The sequence below is a fragment of the Glycine max genome, chromosome 13 (genome assembly GCF_000004515.6).
Source record: "Glycine max cultivar Williams 82 chromosome 13, Glycine_max_v4.0, whole genome shotgun sequence".
In the NCBI taxonomy this organism is placed as follows: domain Eukaryota; kingdom Viridiplantae; phylum Streptophyta; class Magnoliopsida; order Fabales; family Fabaceae; genus Glycine; species Glycine max.
In genome coordinates this window covers 40,417,519-40,437,952 of record NC_038249.2, presented here as the reverse complement: position 1 = coordinate 40,437,952, position 20,434 = coordinate 40,417,519, and the positions used below count along the sequence as shown (strand labels likewise).

The 20,434-nt window shown below is 32.9% G+C and overlaps 3 protein-coding genes and 1 pseudogene across 5 annotated transcripts; all 4 read left to right on the top strand.

Annotated features, from left to right (window-relative positions):
* Positions 1-2,981: 2,981 nt before the first annotated feature.
* Positions 2,982-3,442, top strand: LOC106795652 (germin-like protein 9-3; annotated as a pseudogene).
* A 2,502-nt stretch (positions 3,443-5,944) lies between these two features.
* LOC100796410 (uncharacterized) lies at positions 5,945-6,953 on the top strand. Its single transcript, XM_003541919.5, has one exon. The coding sequence runs from the start codon at positions 6,017-6,019 to the stop codon at positions 6,755-6,757; it is 741 nt and encodes a 246-aa protein (XP_003541967.1). The 5' UTR covers positions 5,945-6,016; the 3' UTR covers positions 6,758-6,953.
* Positions 6,954-9,877: 2,924 nt separating this feature from the next.
* Positions 9,878-13,828, top strand: LOC100795891 (uncharacterized). Of its 3 annotated transcripts, XR_005888015.1 has the most exons (4): positions 9,912-10,346; positions 12,446-12,593; positions 12,942-13,041; positions 13,668-13,717. XR_005888015.1 is itself a non-coding variant. In XM_006594865.4 (3 exons), the coding sequence occupies exons 2-3, from the start codon at positions 12,471-12,473 to the stop codon at positions 13,719-13,721; spliced, it is 177 nt and encodes a 58-aa protein (XP_006594928.1). In that variant the 5' UTR covers positions 9,931-10,346; positions 12,446-12,470; the 3' UTR covers positions 13,722-13,828. The 3 variants fall into 3 exon arrangements, 1 of the variants encoding a protein (XP_006594928.1); XR_005888014.1 differs by having other exon boundaries at positions 9,878-10,346; positions 12,446-13,041; positions 13,668-13,691; XM_006594865.4 differs by lacking the exon at positions 12,942-13,041 and having other exon boundaries at positions 9,931-10,346; positions 13,668-13,828.
* Positions 13,829-17,223: 3,395 nt separating this feature from the next.
* LOC100306432 (uncharacterized) lies at positions 17,224-18,863 on the top strand. Its single transcript, NM_001248022.3, has 2 exons — positions 17,224-17,412; positions 18,221-18,863. The coding sequence occupies exons 1-2, from the start codon at positions 17,283-17,285 to the stop codon at positions 18,613-18,615; spliced, it is 525 nt and encodes a 174-aa protein (NP_001234951.2). The 5' UTR covers positions 17,224-17,282; the 3' UTR covers positions 18,616-18,863.
* Positions 18,864-20,434: the final 1,571 nt, after the last annotated feature.

Here is a 20,434-nt window from a genome sequence, read left to right as displayed (position 1 = left end):
CCAATCAATAATGAGAAATCAGAAACGGAAAGCAAAGTTCAGATGAACCAACAAAGTATGAATAAAATCCAATTCAACAGCCAGAAATTTCCAAAAACTGCATCATGTATAAATATATATGCTCTGCCATTTTCAGATCAATGATCTTCGGCCCGTCGGGCAATTTAGCTAAAGGCAAGGGATTCCATTAGGCTGATATCTGCCATGCTAACCAACAAGTTTAGTACTCTCCATTTTTAGTTTGTTACTTGCTTATGCGTTCGCTATTTTAATGATGTATTAGGATTAGATATTATCTACTTTATTAGTTTGTTACTTCCCTTGTCAGTTTGTAATCTACAGCTATATAAGTGCTATCCTATGTATCACCATGTACTCAATTTGATGATCTCAATAATAATCAGCTCCATCATGATTCTATAACAACCGCCAATTCATAAACAAACAGGTTTGATAGGTCATTATCTTTTAAAAACCCCGTAAAATGTTATTTTTCCGTTGGGTTCAGGTCTCAATAAACTAACTCTAGGGATCCAATTACAAAACTAGTAGAAGATCAATGATTCATTTACAGTTTTTTTTTTTTATATAGTTTAGGGACCTTATTACAAATTTCCAAAAAATTGAGAGACCTTATTTATTAAACTTAAACAAAACACTCTGAAGATATACTTCACATCTGGTTGGCTTTTGTGTTAGAGGGTAGCCTTCTCCGGGGCATTTATTCAATTTTTGTTTCGAGTAACTGACAATTTTGCGTTAAAAAATAACTTGACCGAAGCAGCAATGTTAAGCTTAAATGAGATCATTTGAAGTTAATGATAATACCTTCCTTATAGTGTGGTCATTTGTAAGTAATTAGTTGCTCCAAATGAGCTAATACGCGAAACTTATTATCCAGTTGGATCTGATGTTTACAAAGCTCATTCTTGTTATCATTTTGGCAATCTGCAAAATTTATGAGGTATTTGATTAGGTTGTTTTTTGTTTTCATTTTCATTGGAAATAGAAAATGGTGATGAAAATATGTTTTATGTTTGGTTGGATTTCTGTTTTTATTTTCAGATATTTTTCCATACGAACCAAAAATGAAAAACAATAAAATTTCATTTTTAGTTGAAATCAGGAACCTCATTTTGAATAAAATGAAAATGTGGTGACAAAGAAAGAATGTAATTTTAAGCAAATCTAAAAATACATTTTCTTTTTGAAAATGCATTTTCAGTGTTTTTATTTCTTAAAAACAGAAAACAAGAAGTCAAACCAAATATGTTTTCAGAATTCTAATCTTTTGAAAATGAAAACAAAAAATGAAAATACAAACCAAACACACCCTTAAGAACTTAAAAAGCTAAAATCAAGTAGAATATGCTCTCTTTGCATAAAAAGAATAATATGCTTTTAATTCCCCCGAAGTAGCATGGTGTGATGAAGTCCTAAGTCCTTCTGTTTTATTTTGTTGTTCTTTTTAATAATGAAACTGAAGATTGGAGGATGTATAGAAGATAGTTTAAAAATATTGACAATATATCTAAACAGCATTAGGCCTTCATGCATTACCAATTTTTAGGCTTTGTTATCCTTATCTGCCTCTTCGTTCCTAAGTATGATCTAGATCATTTCACAACTTCATATACAAGCATATCACTTATAGTATTTATGACTACTCTAACTCATTTATCAAGTTGAACAAAAGCAAAATAAAACCTAACTTTTGTTGTTATGTGGTTGGACTTTGGCATGAAGAGCTACTCATGCAACCGCTCTTGTTGCCAACGAGGCTAACAATCCTTTGTCTCTTTGATGCCACTTGCTAAATGGCAGAAACAAACAGCTACAAAAACTTGCTTTGAAATCTCCATACTTGTTATAGTACAAGCAACAAGCATACAGGGTAGAGATCCCTATAAATAGATCATGAAATTCAAAGCATATTGATCCAATTAAGTGTTTCTAGGCTCAAACTTTCAGCCTCATAGATAATTACAATCATGTCTTCCACCACCTTTAGAGTGTGTTTGAATGAGACAATTTAAAATTTTAAAGAATTTTAAATTCTGAGAATTTTAAATACTTCAATTTAATTTTTTTTTATTTTTAAATTTTGTGTTTGGATACCATGGCTGTGCTGCTAAACCAGCTTGAAGAACCTCATCAACTGGTTCTTCTCCTTTAGCGAAAGCATCTTGTCTCTGAAAATTGCTCCTCGAGAATCTGGCACGTTCGACAAACCCGTGTTCGCTTCATAGATGAAGCTCTCGTCGATTCCTTTGAACTCCAAATACTACGCCGCGCCCGATTTCATCAACAGATCGATTGTCTTGTCCGCGCAGAACAACGCCCTTGGACCTCCCAAATCGATGTTGAATTTTTGTGAATTTTCGCTGAGAAACACAGATTCATCGTAGGTCGTGGTTTCCGTGTCAGTACAGAGGGGTTGGTGGACGAGGTCGACGACAACGATGTTGTCAGAGTTGGAGGATGTGGTGGCGGTTGCGGCGGAGGGGAGGGAGTGCGGGGAAGTGAGGTAGGAAGTGAGATCATGAAAGGAGAGAGAAGCAAGTGGTTATCGTAGAAGGAGTTAGGATCGAGGTGGAGGATGGTTTTGCTGACGAAAGAGGCAGCGGCTGCGATGAGAGATTCCGATAGGGCAGTGCCGACGATGATGAGATCAAATTTGACGGGATCAATGGGAGGGTAGGAGAAGATAACAATGATGAGGTAAGTTGAGTTGAGTTTGAGAGAGAAAAGTTCAAGAGTAAGTTACAAAAAAATTTCAAATTCACTCCCTCGAAGATAGAATTTGAAATTTTATTCTTTCAACTAACTAAAATTCCTCTTAAAATTCTAAAATTTTAAATTTCTTTTACTATAATATCCAGATAGTTACTTTTGATAAAAAAAAAATTGATTTCCTATAAAAAAATACATTAACTAGTTAAATTATCCTATCCAAATGCATTCTTAAAGTTCATAAACTAATGATATCTGTTTTTGCCATTATGCAAATATCAAGAGCCGGTGACCCAGACATTCTCACTGACTTCATAGTCCCTCCCAACACCATACGTGAAGGCAACTTGTTCACCTTCACCGGCTTCAGTCATATTTTCACCCAACAACACTGTCTCAGATTTCAAAGTGCTGAAGGCAACCAAGGCAGAATTTTCTGCCCTTGATGGACAAAGTGTCTCATATGCAACCCTTGAATTCCCAGGTGGCAGCATATACCCACCACACACACCCTCGCTCTGCAGAGCTACTCTTCACTGTAAACCAGCACTCGCCATATCTGCCTTTGGAAGTGCCAGTGCTGGTACTGTGTCAATTCCTAACACTCTTTAACACCACCATTGATGACAATGACTTGGCTCTGGCCTTCAAGACTGATGTTGCCACCATTCAAACTCTCAAGAAAGGCTTTGCTGCTTATAAAGCATGATCAATGATGATAATGGGAGTAGAATCAATTAACTTATTACCACCTTTTTCCTTTCTGTATTGTTATAAAGAAAGGCTCTGGCCTTCTTCGGTAGTTTCTGAAGCTGTTACGGTCCATTCGAATATGGATAAAATTAATCGACCGTGTTGTTATAAAGTTTTTGCAGGAACTATATACAAACCCTTTAAAGGGAATCTCTTTTTTTCGCTATCCAACAAACAGCACCCGGTAGCTTAAAGTCCATTACATATGATGATTTGATAATATTCCTTTTAATTCTTTGAGATCGAGACTAGTTCATATACTTTGTTCAAGACCTATCGATCTGTTAATCTTGGAGGATTTTACGTAGTGCATTGATGTTTGATACTGCTTGTGTTCAGGTTTGAAAACAGCCAAGGCTGGACCAATAAAGAATATGTGCTATTGCTGTGCATTGGGGGTCTTTGAGACACCATGTACAATAATAATACTTCAACACTCAAAATGTTTATTTTATTGATACATAATGAGAAAGAAATAAACCATTAAAGTCAACCTAGAGATTGCCTAGTGATGTTGATATTTTCACATTAGTTTTTGTACAATAACCAACCCAATGACAATCTTTATTATACATAAATATTCGATTGGTCAAATCTTTGCATGAAAGGCAATGTGAGCCAGATCAACGACTTACTGACAAACTATTTTGTTTACTTTTCAGGGTCTCTCTCTCAGGCTCTCAACATTATAAAGCAAATAAAAAAGTGTTTATGGCGGATGTCTATCCTTATCAGTATTTAATTATCTTAAGAAAGTGCTAATATAAACACGAATCAAAGTTCAAAGAAATAATAAAAGATTAAGTTAGAGTATACAAACATATAAATAAGCTACTTACTACTAATTTTTTAAAAGTAATTTTGTATATACCAGAAGAAAAGAGGGATATCGTACCTCTTTATATATATTTTTTTAAAAATAACTAAAAAGAGAAATTATAGAGGTTAAATAAAAAATAGAACATGTAGTTATTTTTGTAGTTAACGGGGTATTTTTTTTTTTATAGGTAAGAACATAAGGCAGATATTAAGATATTTATAACAATTTACATATATTATTCAGAATTAAATTTCACTATAGTGAGATAATTTTTTATATGCAATTAAACATAATAGTAATATTGATGATGTTAGTAATTAAGAGACCAGATAGTCATATATATATATATATATATATATATATATATATATATATATATATGGAGATGAAAGGTATATATCGTCATTATATATAGATAATTTACTTTATAATTTAAATATTAAAAAATTTATATATATGTTAATACCTTTAAAAGAAGATATGTTATATATATATATATATATATATATATATATATATATATATATATATATATATATATATATATATATTATGAATCAAATATTACATTTTAAATTCTTTGAATGTGTATAATAAGGAAATATATTTGTGTGTAAAAAATTGTTATTATGTAATAAATTTAAATAACATTAAAAAATATTATAAAGGAATTAAATTGATATTGATAGGAAAGAAATCATGTAAAAATTATATAATTTCTATTACACACTTAATTTCTTATGCACAGTATTATAAAAAGTAATACCAGTGATTAAATGGAATTTGATAGGGAAGAAATAAAGAATTAAATGATAAGTAATCAGGGACTAAATTACAAGAAAATTAGAAATAATAAACATAAATTATTTTTCTTGAATCAATTAACTCCTATTTTTTACAAACGTCTTCCTTAATTTGCGATTGAAGGATTGTTATATGGAATCAATAATTAAATTAAAAACAATCAAATACTATCCTTCATTGTCCTCTTTGGATGTTCTTAATATTATGGGAGTTTGTTTTCTCAAGACTTAAACTATTTTCCACGGTTGATCCCTTAGAATGCGTTTGGATAGAGAATTTTAACTGAGAAAAGTAATTTATCAGAGAATTTAAATTTCTGTAATTTAGAATTCATTGTTTGGATGTTTTTTATGAAGAATTTAAAATTTTTGAATTTTAAAACAGAATTTTTAACAATTAAAAATCTGAAATTTCAATTTCTTTCTAAAAAGTGAGAAATTAAGATTCTCTTCTTTCTTCTTCAAGAAACATGATTTAAGTTCTTAAAATATCAATTATGTGAGCACAAAGGAACGCTTATAACTAGTATACCAATCTACACCAATCATATCTTCTCTTTTTTTTTTCATTCATTTTTTTCATTCTCATAATTTTAATTTTTTTTATCCAAACACAAAATTTTGAAAATAAAAAAATTTCAATTGAAATATTTAAAATTCTTAAAATTTAAAATTTGTCGGAATTTTAAATTTCTTCATCCAACCACATCATTTACTTTCCACGCCTAGCAATACCCAATAACAAGATTCCATTCAAATATTCAATAATAATAACAATTTTGCCAACCGAAAAACCAGAAAAAGCATAGCCATTATTTAACATATTTCCTCTATCTGTCTTTCTCCTTCAAAAATTACCTCACCTTTCTTTTCTTTTCTCTACTAGCACCGAACCCGAATTTGAAAAATGGATCTACACGACCCGAACCGGTTCCGCAACCGCAAACAAACCCTCTCCTCGCGGGAACGCTTCCTCGGCGTCCCATCATCCCACGCGCCTCGAATCGAAAACTCTTCCTCCTCCGCCACCGACGACGACGTCGTCGTTTTCTCCAACAACGACGACCTAATCGAAGACGATGTCGTTTTCTCCAACAATGACGACTCCACCGAACCCTCTTCTTCTTCTCAAATCCCTAATCGCCACCACAACCACAATAACCACCACAAAGCCTTCGCGTTCGGTCCCTCCGACGCTTCGTTCGGCATCCTCGCCGCGCTGCCGGAGAACGACCACGCCTCCTCGAACGGCTCGCACTTCTTCCACCACAAACCCTCGGTTTCCGTCTCCGTCTCTGTCTCGCTCTCCTCGTCCTCCTCCTCCTCCGCCGCCGCGCGCCTCATTCCGGCGATCCCGAAGCCCCCGCCGGAGCGGACTCCCTCCTCCTCCTCCTCCCTCAAGTTCCACCAGTCCGCGCCGGTGAACGTGCCGCTTATGCCGATGAGAAGACACCACCGCCGCGACTTCGATGACGACGACGACGCGACGGAGGAGATGCTGCCGCCGCACGAAATTGTGGCGCGGAATTCTGCGCAGTCACCAATGCTGGCTTATTCGGTTCTTGAAGGAGTAGGGAGGACGCTCAAGGGGAGAGACTTGCGTCAGGTTCGGAATGCCGTTTGGCGCCAAACGGGTTTTCTCGATTGATTGAATTATGAAGAAAATGCTTTTAGATTTTCGGTTTTTTCTGTTTCATTCTTTAGATATGTTTTTCTTTTAGGAAGTGCTAAAACCCTAAAACCTCGATTGATTGTAAAGTTGAAGAGTTGGTGAATAATGGCTCAGTGCTTTATTATTGTTTGATTATTGTATATCTCTTATGCAATAATTTATTTTTGTGGTCCATAATGAGCTCTATTGGAAGATGTTTTGCTGTTTGCTGATGGTTTATGGAATTTGTCTGAATCATCTGTGCCTTATTTTTGGGATGCATCTTTGCTTAAACCACATTTTGAAGCTTTGTGGTGTTTGAATATCAATTGCTCCTTCAGACATTGGAACTGGGCAAAGTAGGTTGCTCAGTCTTGGATGTTTGGCAATCCAAGCTGAGAGATTTGGTCAGCAACTGATTACCTGATGTGGTTGTTTCAAAACAAAATTTGAACTTTTTTTTTGTTGTAAAAGTAGGATGCTATGGTATGGTTCTTTATGGTCTTTGTTTTGGTCTAGTGAATTGAGGAATTATGATCTTATGATAATTACATTGTTTGTGGTATTTGGTTTTTGGGTCTATGGTCTGAGAGACTAGAAGGGTAGGGAGTGGCAGTGAACCTAGACCTTTGGGACCAATGTTGTTAAATAGCGGCTATGGCCCCACCATGGCAGAATGGTGTGGTGGATTGCCTTCCACCATCGATCAACACTGTTTGGGACTTGGGTATTCATTTTGTGCATGTTAGGAATGGCAAACTGGCAAAGGATGGAACTGAAGATGAGTAAAGATAATGAGTTAGTTTCTTCCTAAGCATGCAGCAACCTTACTCCTTCAGTTCTCTTCAATATATGCTGTTGTATGATGCTTACGCTAATATTGATAATTCATCCTTTAAGAAATAAGAATTAAGATTGATTGCCATGGTTTCTTTTATACCCTCAAATATGCAGCCTCTTGTACTTCTTTAATCTGAATAATTAATAAGTTTGATTAACTTGTACTATTTGTGAAACTTATGACACACATACCCAATCTCTTTTAAGTTATCTAGAGCATCTTCTTCCAATCAACTTATTATAGCCTAATTGGGCCACCTAGTTGTTCAAAGTTGCATTGACAGGGTTTGGTCTAATTGATAGATGTTTTTGACTTCTGGTGACATGTTGTAGTTGTAGGTAGGACTAGTTGTCCCTTGTTTTTCTAAAGAACAAATATTTAGACTGACCATTTCTAAAATCAACGTCAAATAAATGATTTAATCCTTCATACTTTAGCCAATCAAATGCATCCCAAGGATCTTTGGCTTTCCTTTGATAATTTCTGAAGTACATATGCAGATAATATTTTAGTCTTGTCATATGTTTGTGTGATGAAAAATACTTGATTAGCCACCCTGCTGTCTTGTGTTCTGCTTTCTTCAATTTTCTTTCTTCTCATCTGTCTGTTTTTTGTTTAAAAACATTCAAGGTTTCTGTACAACTCTCCCTCCCAGTGGGTTTAGTTTTTGGTGGGGATGGGGTGGAGATGATGTATATGAAGTAATATACACAGCATAGCAATTGGATGCTAGCTTAGAGTAAGATACAGAATGTTTTTAGGAGACGTTTATTTCAAGTTATTTAATTTCTTTTCGGGATAACATTCTTGGGGATAGTATGCTTGGGTATTTTTTTTAAAAAAAAGTGTCTGGTTAACCATTAAAGTTCATGGGAATCATTTTTATTTTCGGGAATAATTAAAATATGTGTTTGTTTTGCAATATATTTTTAGAGACGTATGTTATAATTATCAAAATGCCTCTATTTTGTAAAATATATTAATTTTCAATTTGATTTTTTCCATTTGCATATATGTATGTATATCTGTTTAGTATATTAAAACATATGTCGAGTGGCTAGCTGGTGGAGTGACATAAAATAAGATACGCAACACGTGAAAAGGTAAAAACAATCCCACGTTAAAAAATATTTTTTCAATCAATTTTTTTTTATTGAAATATAAATTTGAAGTAAAATATGGGTATTTCCAGGAGCAATTCAACTTTACCACGACGAAACCCTTTCAAATATTTTTTTGTTAGACCAATGTCATTCAGCACAAACCATTTTGTACAAAAACAGATATGAAACATTGTGGCACATACTAGTTAACAAATGCTTAATTGTTTTATAAAAAGAGGAACCTGAATTCTTAGACAGAAAATGATGTTAAAATATGAACGATTTGGAAGAACTGTTCATAAAAATAGCATTTTCCTCACCCAAATTTTCGTGTCACAAAAAAACTCAAAACCTCAGTAAAAAAAAGTCTCAAAGTAACATCATCATAGTTTAAAACTTGGATAGGACCAACCAGTTCGATTGGTTCATTGAGAACCTGACTGACTATTAGTCACTTTGGTCAGCTTAATGAATCGAATATGCAATCAAACCAATCAAAACCGGTAAATTTGGCTCTGAATCGTTCAAAATTGATAAATACTCAATATTGGTTCGATAGACTTTTACATCTCAATTTTTTTTACTCTCACTTGTCACTCATTTTCTGCAATAAATAGTACACAGTCCTAGTCCTAAGTCTGTTATGCTACCCTTTACATATGCAGTACTTGTTAGTATCTCTCCTTTTCTCAAACATGCGAAAGATAACCTTATGTCGTCCACTGGTTCCACACATAACCCAATGATTAATGATCTGTCCGATTTTTAAAGGCTATTATTTATTTATGACAGGAACCCTCCCACACATTGCTAACTTGTCACTATATCACAATGCGTGTATATAGAAATCTCATAAACACAAACTCGTGTTTGAAACAAATAAAAACCTAAAGGAAAATTTGAAGAGTTCAGTAGAGCAAATCGGATCAAGGGAGATAGAAACCACAAGCAAACATCTTTTATTGAAGGCAAGTATTTAATGCAGTTCTATAATCAGGATTTGAACTTGAGATCACTGACTAAATTTAAACAACTCACCCTAGGTAATTCACTCATCTTTTTTTAAAAAAATGTAGTTCACACGCTTGGTAAGTAATTTTACATAAAAAGTAGAAAAAAATTAACAAACGAGAGTGTAAATAACAAAAACATTTTAAGAGTAGCATTGTAAATATCGAACCAACTGGGATGAGCTGGCCTAACCGGGTAAATTTTGCTTACGGGTCACGAAGTCAGCCCAGTGTAGCCCAGACAAACTCGTTTAAAACCAATGACCCGGCCGGTTTGGCAACCCGGTCCGAGTTTCGCACTCTTTTTTTAAAAAAGAAACAAACAAACGACGTCGTTTTAGCTTGGAGACGCCCCAAATGACTTAATGCACGTTTTGTTACGTTCATCAATCGCTCTCTCAGACTCTCACGAAGCACAAACCCCCAAATCCCCTTATCTCTGTTCTCGCCGCCGGCCGCCGCGCCTCTGGTGACTGGATTCTGGAAATCGCCACCGTTCTTCGCATTGCGCGGAGCTATTTCTTCGCCGCGCCGCCCCTGGTTGCTGCAACTTGCCGCCGCCCTCATCGCCTCTGGTGATTTTCGTCACCGCACCACCACCTTTTCTGGTCTCTGAAACTTTGTTTTTTCTGGTATTTGTCTCAATTTCTTGTCTTTTATTTTGTAAATGAAAGAGGAGTTGTACTGCTCTGCTATTTGATATATTGTTCCTTTAGTAATGAAGGAGGGGACTATGTTGTGCATTGAAATTGGTATACAGAACTATACTGCTCTGTTATTTGATATACTTTTTTTTTAAGATCTTGATATAATGATTCTTTAATAATACTGTGTATTGTTGTGTTATTGAAGTATTGTTTATTAACTTGTGTTATCAACTTTGATGGTTCAACTGTTATTTTGGATGTTAGGTACTTTATTATGCTAATGTTCTTAAGTTTGGAGTATGGATGGACTTCTCTTCATCTCTTGTTATGCACTTTATTTGTTATTTGGAATGTTAGGCATTTTGAATTTGAAGAATGAATTGATCAATCAAATTATGTTATATAATTTTTAAATTTTTTTGATATATACCTAATCAAATCAGGCTAATTACTGACACACCCATTGTCTCGATCAAGTCAGTGGACTAGTTTTCACAACATTGTTGAAGAGTAGTTCTCATACTTGGTTGGATTCCACCGACCCAATTGGCCAAAGTCCCAAACGGTTTGGGGGGGGGATACTTTTCTTTCTGAATGTCAAAAGCTTGCTGCTCCAATATCTGCTTTTTGAAATTTTCAAGTTCATGTGCTTCTCATGCTTTTTACAGTATTCATTAATTCTACAGATTACTTCTGTAGATTCATCCTTGATTATTTTGTAAAGATGTGTTTAGAACATGTTATGTGTGTGAATGTATGAATACATGATTTTGATGATGGCAAAGTAGAATCAAACAAGGAGAAACATTACTTCAAGATTGATACAAGGTTGTTTTAACAAATAAAGCCTTGCTTCAAGATTAATTAAAGATCAAGTCTTGCCTCAAAACAAAGTATTTCCAAGATATCCAAGGCTCTGGTAATTGATTATTAGGCAGTGTAATCGATTACCAGAAGACAATTTTGAAAAATAACTGTTAAAAAGTGTTTTGAATTTGAATTTTGAACCTGTAATCGATTACCGGTAAAAAATTTCAGAAAAAACTTTTTGAAAAGACATATCTCTCCAAACCATTTTGAAAAATGCACGAAGGACCTATATATATGTATGTCTGATTTCAAAAAGCAAGAGAGATATTCCAAGAGAACTTCATTATCAAATGCTCTGTCAACAACTCTTGGGCAAACACTTGTAAATCTATTGAGTGTAAATCTATTGAGAGTTCATCCAGGAACTTTGAATTGTATTATCCACTCTAAAGGAGAGAAATTTTTCTGTTCTTCTCAGAAAGTCAATTGTAATCAAGAGATTTGTTGTCTCTTGAATTGTGAGTTTCCTAAACACAAGGGAAAGAGATTTCTTGGATGTTCAAAAATTGTAAAAATATTTTTTATAAATATAGTGAAAAATCTCAAGTGGGTTGCTTGAGGACTGGGCATAGGCACAGGGCGTGACCGAACCAGAAATCAAGTTTGCATTTTTCTCTTCCCTTATCTTATTTATGTTATTGCAATCAATTTTTTCTTGTACTTTTAAAAGAACATTGTTAAATTGATTGCTTCTTGCTCTTCTTCTGCATTCTAAGCCTATCATTTAAAAAGGGGGATTAAAAGTTTGTTAGTGGAAATTTTGAAACTTAATTCACTCTTCTCCTCTTAAGTTATTGAGACCACTTGTCTAACAATGTGTTACGGTAATCAATGTATATCAATATTTGATTCTATTGTTATGGTAACCAACTGTGCTAGATATAATTGTAGTTTAGTGTGCAAGGTAATTTTTACTTGCTTTCACATGTCTATGTTGTATTGTATCATTGTATGCTGTCTTGAAGATTGAAATCTTCAAATTTAAAATATCTTTTGCTTTAAAAAATAAAACTTAGTGAGTTAAAAGTTTATTCATTTATTTATTTAGTGGACTAGCCCTACCCACAAGGCATATAATATGAGCTTTTATTTTTATGGGCTTTATAAGCATGATTTGTTTGATCCAACAAGAATATTCCTATGAATATATATGTAATTATTCACTAGTAAATGCTCTTCACTCTGAAGTCTGAACTGCGTTAATATGATTGCAGGGTTTGGTCTTTATAAGAAAGAAGTATGCCTCATAGAACCCGACCCATGACGGCACTCTTGTTGTTCACCGCACTAAATGCAGTTTTATGTGCAACCATTACTCCAGTCTATGATTTTGTTTGCTTTCATCCGTATTGGGAAAGAAGGGTGCGATTTTTGCTCATTTTTTTTTCTTTGTTCCATTCCCATCTTCTGGTTTCTTATGTCAATGAATAATTGAAAATTATGTGAGATTACCCCAGTTCAGCTGGAGCACTGTTGTTATTGTCCTAATCTTTCATAGAGGCATCGAGCAGATCTCAAATTCATTAATTCTTGAACTTGGTTATCGACTATGATGACACTTTTTTATGTTAAATTTGTAACAAAGAAAACACAAAAAGACCAATAATCACGTAAAATCCTCTTATGGTTCAATATGAGGAAATTATCAATTGTGTCTATTTTTGGTAATCATGTAGAAAAATTCCTTGTTAATGGCTTTTGACCTTGAAGGTGGGCCCTAACGCAAACCATAAGGTTGTTGCCTTGTGACTTGAACATCATAGATTCAAATCCATCCCCATGCCCCATTAGGGGAGTCTCGTGCATTGAGGTACCCTCTTTTTAATGGCTATTGATCCCAACCATAATCATATGTTGGATGTTTTTTTGTGACCTATTTAACTAGCAGCTGACCAGAAGTAGATCAACTCCAATGTCTCCTTTTAACTGCCCTCTGTTTTGAAAATATACATTAGAATCAGAAAGTGTATCTTTTTTGGATCTTGCCATGGTTCGTAGGAAGTGCAAACCAATGCCATCTAATTGTATGCAGTGAATAGTGATAGCTATGGCTATGCTTAGAGCACGCAAAAATCAAATTAGATAAACTGGCAGAGAAGATAACTGTCACTGTAATGACTTATGAGTATAGTGGTAATATTTTGCTTAACCTAGCTGTCATTGCCACTTTGCTAGACAAAAGTTCTCCTTGAAAATCTCCCCCATAATTGGAAGTTTTTTAAATTTTTAGTTGTAATGTTCTTATTCCATGTATCCTATGTTTGATAAGCATTCAAGTATTGGTTTTTTGGAAATGGGGAAAATACTAAGTAATTAAGTGTGTGGAATTTCATATGGATTTGCTTGGTGTTGACTAGTTTTGAAATAGCGGGAGGTGGAGCAATTTATTTGTTAATTATGCTATTTGGCTAATTCTTCTACAATCTGATGTTACAGAGGGAAAGGCATCGCCAGCAACGTGAAGCTACTATAGCTAACAGTTCAACATAGCCATTTGGAGAACCTTTTTGAACGATGGTTTTTATTGCCCTTTCCTTTCCTTCATGATGTAAATAACCATAAGTATCTTGGAATGAAAATCTCAAAACTTGGACCTACTTGGCTGTTGTCGTTGGACATTTTTATGGGTTACTATCATATTTGTTTATTGAGGTTTAAAACCAAATATTCAACCGTTTCAAATTTAGATACATTTCTTTTTATTTCTTTAGTTGTTTGGCAGTTGATTTACATGAATTTAGTGTTGTCTAAGTCTTTTGATTCAAAATTCAAGTTGGTAAACTTGAGTTATCAGGGTTTTTTTCCTGTAAGTTTATTTTACGTATAAATGAATTTACCACATGGTAGACAAGGAAACCACTCGAGAAATTACAACTTTAATCACTTGCATACCTTCGATTCTGTTCTATAAGAACATCTTTAGCTGAAGAACCTATAAGTCTCATGGTATCACATAAGATATAAAAACTTTTGTTATTTTTGTTGTAAAATCCAATTTGGGTTTTTGGATTTTACTTGTAAAAAAACATAATCTTTTTTTTTAATCTCAAATGACTTGAAAAGATTATTTTTTAACAAAAATGGAATTCTTGAGAGTTGTTTTTTTTCCCTTAAATTCAATCACCAACATGAATAACTCTTAATGGACATTATTATATATTGCTAAAACTTACATCTTTTTTTTTTTACAGGAACTAAAACTTAAATAATCTTTACTATGACATATTTGATTTGAACTTGTTCTAATGAAAAAAACTGGGTGATTTTCCTTTTTGAATTTTTATGTTGCCGAATACAAATATCCTATCATCATGCCATGAGATATTAATAATTCCTTACGCTCTGTTTAAAGCCTTACACATTGCCATTTTGAGTGGTGTAAATGTAATCCTAGCTAGCTCGTTTTATAATGGGACAATAGCAGATGGCCCCTTTGTTCTGTTTATTTAATGCTTCATTTTCTTTTATTAAAACAGTCTAACATTGCCTTCCTCTAATCCGTTAGCTCCATTTAATACTGTCACGGTGGAGTAGCTAGCTGCTTGCCGTTTGTAAATAAACACTTTATTCTTCAATCACGTGGTGGACTTTTTTCTTTCTTAAAATGTGCTATGAATTGATCAATGTGCCAAGAAAGCCTCTTTCTTAGCTTGCACAGTTGCCTGTGCATTAGGATAAACACAGCTCCACAAATATTTATAATTTGTCAAAGTAATTATATATGCACTCTAATTTTTTAATACATTAGATCAGAGAACTTGCATGAGAAGTTTATTTTATCATTTTTATTATTTTATTGTCTTCTAAAATTGAAGAGTTTATTCAAACCAATTAGGTATGTTCATGAAATGAAATCCAAATGCTTCATCCGTTGACACAGTCACACAACCATCGTAACCATTACAATGAGTTTGCATCTTGCAGTATTACATGTTTAAGCAAGGGATAGCCAAGGAATTTAATAGTAAAGGCTAAATATACGTCTTTAAAATATATTTATTAAAAGAAATATCATTGTAATTTGTAAACCCATACAAGGTCAAATTCCTTGTGAAATTTGTGCATGTCCATATAAATTTTTCATTGTGACACAAAAAGATTTTCCTCTTATAAATAATACTTATGAAAATAGAAAGAAAAGAAAAAAGAATTAGAGAAATGCGTGTTTGCCATCGATCGGCTGCTAATTTTAAGAAACTGACGCGTAAACATTTTATACTGAACAAACATTTTATATATACTTCGTTGCAAGTTCATCATTAGGCAAATAATTATGTTGTAAATTCGTGTACCATTATATTATGTTCGTAGTAAATAGCAACTTTTTTTCTTTTTTAATAATTTGATCCACAAGGATTTGTGAGTATAATTGTTGGGGAGGTCCATGCAGTTGACAGAAACAGCGGAAAAGTCGAAAAGCGAAAATAACTAATTAAGCACACTACTTGTGTAAATGTTGGTGGTAAAGCGTTTCAAGGGGGCTATAGCCACCAGTCCCATTGGTAACAAATTTTTTTCATGTGAAATCATTCAAACATTAAAATCTTGCAACAAAATATGGGTTGAATATTCAATGGGCAAGTTGGGTTCTTCTTCTTAAGAAAATTCAATGTAGTACTACTACGTACCTCTCGACTCTTGTTTTACCATATCCTATATCATATCCCCGGAGACGTAAAATCAATAAAAGTGTAGAAATAGGTAGTCAATGTAACGAGAAAAATTAGAAAAAAGTTATATTATTATTTCTTAAAAAAAAAAAACATCCATAATTGGAACAATTATTGTCATTTTTTATTTGGGGTGTCTATTAGCTACATGCATGAAAGAGGTGATCATGACCAACCACTTACGGTTCATTAATATTTGAGAGCAAGTTAGTGTCACCGGTCGTTCTTGGCTCCCCCCAAATAACAGAACAACATTGAAATTCATGCTCTACTTCCACGTTGTTGTTCTCTTAGTTAATTATATTAATTAGTGGTTGTTATGGATTCCTTCTACCAGGAGATATACTTGCAACAAATCTACTTTATCCTGCTGAATAAATAATGTAGAGTATTAGTGCACTTCTACTAGGCATTGCAATCATGCTTATTAAACCTGGTCCATAACAACATAAAACATCAATCAAGAACCGGGTAGAATGGACAAAAATTAGTAAGATTTAGTATATAGAAAATCACTTTAATTATTTATTAAAAAACTTATTATTCTAAAACAATTCTTAAATAAATAAAGCTCTTATGTTTTTTAGATTTCTCTATGCTATTTACTCAATTAATTTTCTTATAATTTAATGTTAATTTATTATTTAATATATCTATAATATTCTTAATTTATTATTTCTCTATGCTATTTAATATACAACCAATGTTTTGTAATCAGAGAAACCTATATGCTGCATGAACCTGAATTAATTAGTCACGGAAACCCATTTTCTGTTTTGAAAATTATGGCCTTTTTGTAAGAGAAAAGTAAAATTCAGTGCAAACGTGCAATGTTTTGACCTAACTCGATTTTATTTATATATGAATAACACGTGTTCAACCACTTAATAGTCTAATTTAATAAATTTATTTTCGAAACAGGTTAATAATCATATGTAGTTTCTAGAGAAATATGATTAGAAGGTATCATGAACCTTCTTGACCTTATTATACACTCATGAAAGGTGAGAAATTATTCACGTGCGGAGTTATACTATACTTATCATATGTTTTTTGTTTTTTTCTTTTACTCTATCACTTACTGTTAAGATGCACGTCAAATAAATTCTTACAGAGCTAAAAGCTTGTGTTGTTGATTAATTATTAATTATTAGGATATTTTGTCGTCATTTGTTGATAAACCCTATCAGTACATAAGTAAACATAACTATAGTTGTTGACACCAACCACTATATCAGCTCTAGGTAGCTACATTTAATATATATGTTTATGTCTCAAGCTGCCACACTATATAAAAGCTTCAAATTATCTTCTTCTCTTCCAAGTTCCTTTGGCTTTTATATCTCATCATATAGTTATTGCTTAATTGCTTCCATAGCTGATGGCGTTTTCTCAGGTTATCACAACACTTCTTTTTGCATTAGCTATAGCCAGAATTAGCCCCTCAGCATGCCAAACGGTAGAGGGCAAAGTCTCTTGCACTGACTGCGCTGACAACTACGATTTCTCTGGTTTGTATCCACTCTCAACTCTTAACCATCTTATAATTTTATTACCCTCTAAGTTCGCTCACTTCACTTTATAGAAATACAAAAAGATATTCACGATGAAATTGAAAAGTAGTAATTCATGTCTTCTTAATTTTATAAAAGAGTTCAACTTTTATATATGTAAATGTAACGGTCAACTAGTCAAAAATAATTTTTTAAGATAGTACATTATAAAAGTGAATAAACGATTGTACATGAAGAACAGTATAAAAACTAAAAACTCTTTCAGCTTTAAATGCATGTATAGAGTATAGACTATTTATTACTTCTTTTTTCAAAATGACAAACAACTTAAGAGATATACTAAGGATTTATTTAGAAAATATTTTTCATATATAAATACTTTTAGGAAAAGAAAGTAATTAAAAAGTAAAAATAAAATATTTTTTTTCATAAACTAATATAATTAAGCTTCTACAAATAAAAAATTTTACATACAACATTTATATATATATATATATATATATATACATATATATAAAAGGATTAGAAAATATATCAAAGTAGTATCGACCAATGAGTTAGATCTAAAATAAATTTAAAGAAAATTTTTTATTTTAAATAAAAAAGTTATATATTAAGTTTTTTTTGTCAAAATAACTTTTTTTATATGTGTGATTTTTTTATTTAAAAAATTAATAGAATATTTTTTAAATGAATCTAAAATTTAAGTTTTAATTTAATTGTTTTTACCTTTGGGTCATGCCTGTATCAAAGACACACATAAATAGTTCACGTAGAACATTCTACAACTCTTTGATGTTTTCAGGCATTAAGGTCTCAGTGAAGTGTGAAGGTGTGAAAAACCTGGCTATGGCGACCACAGAAGATAAGGGCTTCTTCCAGGTTGACCTTCCCTCAGACCAAACAAAACCTCCCTCAGTGAATTGCTTTACAAAACTTCTCGGGGGGCCAAATACTAATCTTTATGCCTCAAAGAAAAACCTGGTCTCTCAAATTGTTAAGGGAAAAGAGAAAAACACATACACCATCTCCACTCCTCTTAGTTTCTTCACATCGTGTCCCCAGAACACTGAATGCAAGGCTGCTAATTATAACCAGTTCGGTTCATCCAAAACCTTTGATCTTCCATTGCCTCGGGAGTGGGGTTTGGCTCCTAGTAGCTTCTATGTTCCTTTCTTCCCCATCATCGGAATTCCTTAATTATTGTGTACGTACGTTCCACTGTTATATGCTCTTGTTCTTTAAATGTTTATATATGCATGCTGCCATGTCATTTGTGTAACTTATGAAAGAATGCCATGTATATGCAGTTGTGTGGTCTTAAATTTTAATGCATGCAGATAAACGTCCTGCGCTGCTTTGTGCATTTATATGTATCACCCGTACTATCTTATGATCGATATTTGATTTGAAAGCACTATTCTGAATATATATTGACTATTGAGTATAAACAACGGCCATATTCTAACCTCCAGAAAAAAAAAAGGACAGTATACTATTCGGTTAAAAATAAAAAAGTGTTTGCTCTCTCAGACGTAACAATACTTGGTTGGGTAATACCTAAGAATTTTCTTATTAAGTCCCTTGGAGTCAATTTTCTAATAATAATTTGTGATAAATCAATGAGGACAAGAGCATTAAATATGGATTATTCGAAACGACAGGAACTATAAATAATTAAGGACACGTACTTGCCTTTTATTTGTGAATCACTTGTCTCTTTTCAATACATCGGCGAATTTCTACACCGTAGTACTGCGTGGTATGTAGTAGCGATAGCAAGCGATAAAAAAAAACATTTACTTGTAACTTTCACCTTATTATAAGTAATATACAATAGTTAGTAGAAAATTCTACTGTGCCAGAATAATGTACTATTCAAGTCATGAACTCTAAGATTTTAATAGTTATGCCAGAGATCATTTTAAAAGATCGAGAAGAAAATATAAGTAGGTAAATTGCCATATCAAAACATAGTTTCAAAGGTAAATTCACTTTTTTAAGACCATGCAATTGATTGAAGATCCAATACTTGGAATTAATATTGGATTTCATACGTAGAATAATTAATACGGGGGTCAAGAAAGGTTTGAGGATATTTTTCACACCTTTGAAGCCGTGGTGAGAGGGGCATTCACGCGTAAAGGAATGACTCTGAATGATTTTACTAACCAAAATCCGCATTTATGGTTGATGACAACACAACAAGCCAAAACCACAATAACTTTTTTAAAAAAATAGTCACATTTGTGTCAGTGTACCAGTTTACTGTATACTAATGCCAGACCTTTCTCTTTCATTCTTTAATCTTTATAATTTAGATTTGGTCGTCAGTACAAGTTCCAACCCCTATAGCGTTTTCGTCATTACGTGTTTATTCGTCTACTCCTATATACGGTACTTATTTCTAAGTTATATTTGGAGTATTTATTTACGTTTTCTTTACTTCGATTAAGAACACTATAGATATTGTAGATTACGTCAGCATTTGCTATATACTTTATCTATTAACCCACTAAGTTACTGATATTTTATAAAATTCAAATATTCTGTTCAATTAATTGAGTTATTTTTTTTATGTCTAATATGTGTATAGCTACTATATATACAGTAACTAAGTATCAAATTATAAGAAATTTTATCTATTTACTAACATATCTATATTCAAAGTGAAAAGTTAAATAAAAAAACATATAGCCTACTGATAAAAAAGAAGAAGCATATAGCCTAACATTTCACATATTTGCCCTAATTAACAGTATTACACAATTACTTCTTTAAAATCATGTACGCTAGCGAGAAATTAATGTGCAGCGTAGCATATGCCCGTATGAATATTGCTATTGTGTTAAAATTTAGGATTCTTGTCTTAATCGGTCTTGCATGCATCATCACCCTACCTTGTTATATTTTGTGGAGTACGGGGCACTCAAGTTGATTTAGTCGCCAAAATGAATGAGTAAGAGGATTTCAAGTTATGTTCACTATTTTAAATATACACAAAAATTGTTTCTATTTA